Source organism: Phyllobates terribilis, unplaced genomic scaffold, assembly GCF_046119375.1.
Source record: "Phyllobates terribilis strain yellow unplaced genomic scaffold, ASM4611937v1 Scaffold_7__3_contigs__length_470593459, whole genome shotgun sequence".
Taxonomy (NCBI): Eukaryota; Metazoa; Chordata; class Amphibia; order Anura; family Dendrobatidae; genus Phyllobates; species Phyllobates terribilis.
In genome coordinates this window covers 152,695,500-152,701,499 of record NW_027362767.1, presented here as the reverse complement: position 1 = coordinate 152,701,499, position 6,000 = coordinate 152,695,500, and the positions used below count along the sequence as shown (strand labels likewise).

General features: G+C 40.3%; 1 protein-coding gene across 9 annotated transcripts in view; it reads left to right on the top strand.

Annotated features, from left to right (window-relative positions):
* Positions 1-3,328: 3,328 nt before the first annotated feature.
* Positions 3,329-6,000, top strand: part of ARHGEF11 (Rho guanine nucleotide exchange factor 11) — a 105,254-nt gene continuing 102,582 nt past the window's right edge. For 6 of the 9 annotated variants that reach the window (XM_073639438.1, XM_073639437.1, XM_073639443.1 and 3 more), the window contains exon 1: positions 3,329-4,469. In XM_073639438.1, the coding sequence (XP_073495539.1) occupies positions 4,435-4,469 (35 nt within the window). In that variant the 5' untranslated portion in view covers positions 3,329-4,434. The remainder of the gene's footprint in view (positions 4,470-6,000) is intronic. The other 3 variants (XM_073639442.1, XM_073639439.1, XM_073639436.1) reach the window with 2 other exon arrangements.

Sequence of the window (6,000 nt, the reverse complement as noted above, 5' to 3'; positions counted from 1 at the left end):
GATGGAAGAAGGGCCTTTCCAGTGCTCTCCCCATCCCCATCATTGCTCTTCCCATCCCCATCATTGCTCTCTCCATCCCCATTATTGCTCTCCCCAACCACATCATTGCTCTCCCCAGTCCCATCATTGCTCTCCCCAGCCCCATCATTGCTCTCTTCATTGCCACCATTGCTCTCCCCCATCTCACCTCATTCTCCTGTTCCTCTCACCAGCGTTTCAGTATAAAAAAAAGCAAACAAAAAACACAACTTACCTCTCAGCCCGCTTCTCGTTGCCGGAAACTTTTGCTCTGACTAAGGCACGTGCTGCATGATGACATCATCAAGCAGCATGGACCTGTGTCAGCCAGGGAGGAAGCACCGGGCAGGAAGCAGAGGTGAGAATGGATCCCTCCAGCTCTGCTGCCATTTCCCTCCTGTCAGCAGCGGAGCTGGAGGGATCGCTCCCTGCCCGCCGCATATGATGAGGGCAATCTGGCCAAGGGCCCCCCGGAGCCTGGGGCTCCGAGAAGCAGGCCAGATTGCCCTCAATATTAGCCACCTGGCAAGGGCTCCTCTGCACCGTCATAGGTCCTCCCCTGACTGAGATAGGAGATGTCAGCTGCTACTGATAAGATTCTATGTAGATAGAAGAGAGAGGAGCTCTGTCTCTAGCTCAACCCTCATCAAATCTACATAGACTTGTATCCGTAGCAGCTGCCATCTCCTATCACAGTAATGGGAAAGTCTTCTCTGAATACTGATTTTACCTCAGAAGATAAAAATTAAAACAAGTTACTCTTTAAAAATGAACCTCATTATTGCTTTAGGCCACCAGGAATGTTACCCCTTTAGTATCCCAGACCACCACAAATGTAACCAAAAATAATTTCCTGGCCCTAGACCACCAGGGGTGTAACTAATAAACCCCTTTACAGCCCTTAACCACTAGGTATGTTACCATAAACCCTTCACTGCCCTAGCCCACCAGGGATGTAACCATAAACTTATTTATTGTTCTAGACCACCAGGAATCTTATCACAAACTTTTTACTGCTTTATATCACAATTGATGTTATCAATAACACCTTTACTGTCCTAGACCATCAGGGACATACCCATAAAACTCTTCACTGCTCTAGACAGCCAGGGATACATCCATAAACCACTTTACATCCTTAGACCACCAGGAATATAAACATGAATCTCATCACTGCCCTAAACCACCAAAGATACAACCATAACCTCCTTTATTGCCCTAGATCACCAAGGATGTAACCATAAAGTCCTTTACTGCTATAGACAACCAGGTATGTAACCATAAACTCCTATTCAGGGCTAGGCCACCAAGAATGTAACCATAAACTCCTTTACTGTCCCAAAGCACAAGGGATTGTATTCCCTTTTACTGCCCTAGACCCCCAGGGCTGTAACTATAACCTCCTTTACTACTTTGGGTCACAATGGATGCTATTAATAGCCCCTTTAATGTCGTAGACTAGGAGGGATATAATATTAACCTCTTTACTGCCCTAGACCACCAGGATATAACCATTAACCTCTTTAGTGTCCTAAACCACCAAGGATGTAAACACAAACTCCTTTTCTGCCCTAGACCACCAGGGTTGTAACCATGAATCCCTTTACTGACCTACACAACTAGAGATATATCATAACTATAAACAACATTGCTACCCTAGACCACCAGGGATGTAACTATAAACCCCTTTATTATCCTAGACTACCAAGGAAGTAGCCATACACTTTACAGCTTTAGGTCACAAGGCATGTGGTCAGTAACCCCTTTACTGCTCCAACCACCATAGTTTAACCATACCACCAGGAATTTTCAGGGACCACTCTGAGGGCACCTTAGCTTTGAGGCTACATATTTCATGGCTTTGACCAGTCAATGGCTGATTATTTACTTTATGTAACTTTAATCTGTTGACCTCAAGATGGCATATTACAACTTATAGTATACTTGACCCTGGTGTACCTAGGTGGGTCTTGCATGGCCTTGCTACACCTAACCCAGGCTTCAACCCCTGTGAGATGCTTGGAACTCAGTCTGGACCTGCACCAATGATCTAACTGCAAGTGGTGGACACTTGTCCTTTACCTTTTATTCAGAGAGTAGGAAATGGTCAGTTCCCTTTATCATTTTGGATCCCTGCTACCACAGTCAAGTGCCACGGAAAACCGTGACACATGTATCGGTCACATGATTTGGTTTCATAATCCACTGGCAGCATCATTTCGGGGCACGTGTATATCCCTTTAAATGTCAAATTTTCTGGTTGGCTGATACTGTAATGATGTGATCATATGCAAGGGGCACAGATTACACTCTGTGATTCAGTGATGACTCCAGTGGCCCCCAATGTCATCCATCGTCAGTAAACGCCAGATAAATCGCCACCATCACAAAAGCAATTGTGACCCTACCCACGGGAGCTTGCAATCTACTCAGCTGCAAATGCCCTGACCATGTGACCCTGTGTGACTACATACAGCACTGGTCTGATTAGTAGGCCATGGCCCCACTATCAGTATTTGGTCAGTAATTTTTCTCAGGAGTGGGAGCTAAAACCAGGAGTGGGTGATAAATGCAGAATTGGTGACTTGTTTCTATTCTACCTTTCTCTGATTGTTCCTCACTTGGTTTTGGCCCCTGAGAAAAAATACTGACTGAATACTGACCAAATACTCATAGTGGGGCCATGGCCTTAGGGGGGTTTACTGGAAGGAAATGTCAAAAACTTGGGAAAAAAAGGGTCGACTTTTTCTATTTTGTGTTGGGAAACCAGAGCCACTTTGGTCCATTGGCTGTGCCTGGATTTGCAGCTTCTCAAGTCAATGTGACTTCTAACCAGGCTATAGAGAGAAGTGGAAAATCATGGAAATATTCACCCCCCCCCCCCATCCAAAAAACCTGTTCTACCTTTTTTGTCTGATTTTTGTGTCTTTTTAAAATCAATTTTATGTGTTTTTTTATGTTTATATTCTGATTTACATGACTAGGGGGAAGTCTTAGACCCCCAACTTCGAACCTTTTAGAGGGTAATTATTTATGTGACCCTCTCTGTGTTATGGGAATACAGAGTCAAATTAATTAATTTTGTGCCCATAAGTGAGAACTGAAGGCATCGGTACCCCCCCCCCCCCGAATGTCTCCATATAGCGCTGAGAGCTGGAGCCCACGTGATCATTCATTAGAACGTTGACACATTTGTTTATAAATAAGTGATACATTGTATCCAGTCTGTGTGTTCCCAGCTCCCAGTCACTGAGAGGAGCATGGGGAGGAAGGGAGCTAGGTAGGGGAGGAGGGAAGGAGCCATTGCCCAGCCCAGCTTATAGCAGGCTAGGGGGGAGGGGAGCAGCACAGCCCAGTCTGTGTTTAGTGCAGCTCCTGCCTGTATTTATGCAGAAGGGGGGAGGGCAAAGAAAGAAAGAAAAAAAAAAATAGAGGGGAAAGAAAGGAAGGAGGGAGGGGACAGTGAAGCAGAAAATAACTGATTTTCTCCTATCTATCTCAGGCTACCTACACCCTGCACTGAGCTACTAAATCTGGGCCTTGCAAAAAAAAAATTTTTTTCAATACAAGCCTGTACCTAATTTTTTTTTTTTGTCCCTTCCTGTTGGATGTGGAAAGGGGAAGAGGAGTGCACAGACTATGGGAAGGATGGTGCATGCTGGGCAGGGTCTACTGGAAAAGCCTGAGGATCTAACAGGCCTCTTGGATTTACCAAAACTGGATCTGCTTTAAGAAAGAGAATTTATCTTTAAAAGGAGGCAAGATTTAAAAAAAAAAAAAAAAAATACTGAAAATTTACTGCTGCAAGGAGCCTTCCTTAACCACCAGCCTAGTGGTGCATTGCTGCTTTATCTTCTGCTGTGGTCACTGGTGCAGATGCCTTAGCATTCTTTTTGGGATTTTCTTTATTTGTTGCCTATTTTGCAATTTTTTTTTTTTTAGATATATTATTTCTTTTGACCATGCCAAGGATTATAATATGTAATTTAAGCAGAGGATGAAAACCGCTGCAACATGTCATTCTGAACGTTGGGGGTTAAAAGTTTGCCTTGTCAACATCACAACAGCTGTTAAAACAAATTTTAGTATTTTATTTTTATTTATTTTATTTTTTATTTTTTAATGTCCTTCTTTTGCAGTATAATGGTTAGGCTGGAACATAAGGGGCTGTAGTAAAATTATTTTATTTTTTTTTTCATTTATTTTCTTTAGATTTTTTATTTTTTGGTGAAAAGAGCCGGTGTTTACTTGGCTTGGAAGAGAAAGGAAGTGAATGCACAAGATGGATTGGTTTATCTTTTTAACCGTTCGTTGTACGCAGTGAAATCGCCAAATTACAGCTTTTTATTTTATTTTTTTTTTTTTTTTACAAAATATTTCCTTCTTGGAGACAAGACACTGGATTTGGGGATAAAAATGAGCATCAGTTCACCTCCGACATCAATCGACAGGTACAAAAAAATATCTATTTTTTTTTTTTATTATTTATTTTATAATTGCACAATTTATTTATTCCTATAAAATATTTCCAATGTTTTATTCAATACTTACATCAAAGCTAATAAAAGGGGATGTCAATTAAAATCTATAAATTTTTATATGGTGTGACCGGAACCATTCAACGTTTTGACGTCGCTCCTTATTATATGTGACAGGTTAATCCCTCCCCAATCCTCCCTCTTCTTTGGGAATACAATAGTATTTGCCTGGTTATCTAAGCAGGGTTCCATCAAGTGGAAAACAATGTTTTGTTTTTTTTGATATTTTGTAAACAAAATAATTTAAAAATATTTTTTTCACATTTTGTAAATGAGAAAAGATGGATTTTTTTTTTTTTAATATTGTATTTATTTTTTTCAATATTCTGTCATTTAAAAGCTGGAATTTTTTTTTTTCAATTTTAAATCTTTTATTTTATTGACATTTTTCAATATTTTGCAAACAAAATACTGAAAAAGATGAGAAATATGATATACTTTTGTGAACAGAATAATAATAACTATATATTTAGTGGACTTGTGTTCTGGTTATAAATAATATATTCTACACAAAAAAAAGAAAGTATATATTTTTTTGTGTGTGAACTTTTTGGAATGATAGAAGAAAAACAGAAAAGTTCGAAAGTGTTGCGGCTTACCTTGCACTTTTCAAAATGCATTTCCCTAGGCGTTCTGAGAGTGATTATGCAAGCAGAGTTTACTTGGATACAGGGCAGGGCAAAAAAAAAAAAATAATGAATAATATATTAAAAAAATTTCATGGTTAATATAAAAAAAAAAGACAAAAAAAACAAACAAAAACCTATATATTATGCACTCCTCCCCCATAGTCTGGAAGCAGATTTTATTTTTATTTTTTTTTCATCATTTTTGTGGTATTATCTATATTTAATTTTTTTTTATTAATGATTTAGCCATCCAGGAATTTTTTTGAAACAAAAAATTGGATTTCAATTGGCCAAAAATCTCCATTTCCTCACCATCTGTGATTTAGCAGCAGAATGATCTGTGGCCTCCAGAAAGATCCCTAGATAAGATCCTTCCGTGCATATAATGTGAAAGAACAAATCTCCCAATTTGCTATTTCTGTGGCGTGCAAAGCTTGTGTTATCAAGGGCGGGTAATGCGTTTAGAGGGAGATCTGCTACTAGACCGCCATCGACTTAATCTCGTTTGCGGGGGTCTGTATGTATAGATTTTTTTTTTTTGAATGACCGGGCCCTGGTTCACTTAAACCGAGGTTGACCTCCATCCATATTTTGCAGAGAACAATAACTGTCTCGTTGTCAGCTATTTGGGGGAAGAGCGTTTGTCAAAATCAATTTTGTAGGTGTCCATCTCGGAAAGGTAAGGCCTGCTGGGACATGCCCACCTGCTCGGAGTGTTGACTTGCTCAGTAGACCAGGTATTTTGGTTACTAATGTGCTGGAGGCCCCAGACCTCTCAATGCTGTGGCTGCCTTACCTTCACCTCCCTGTGGGAG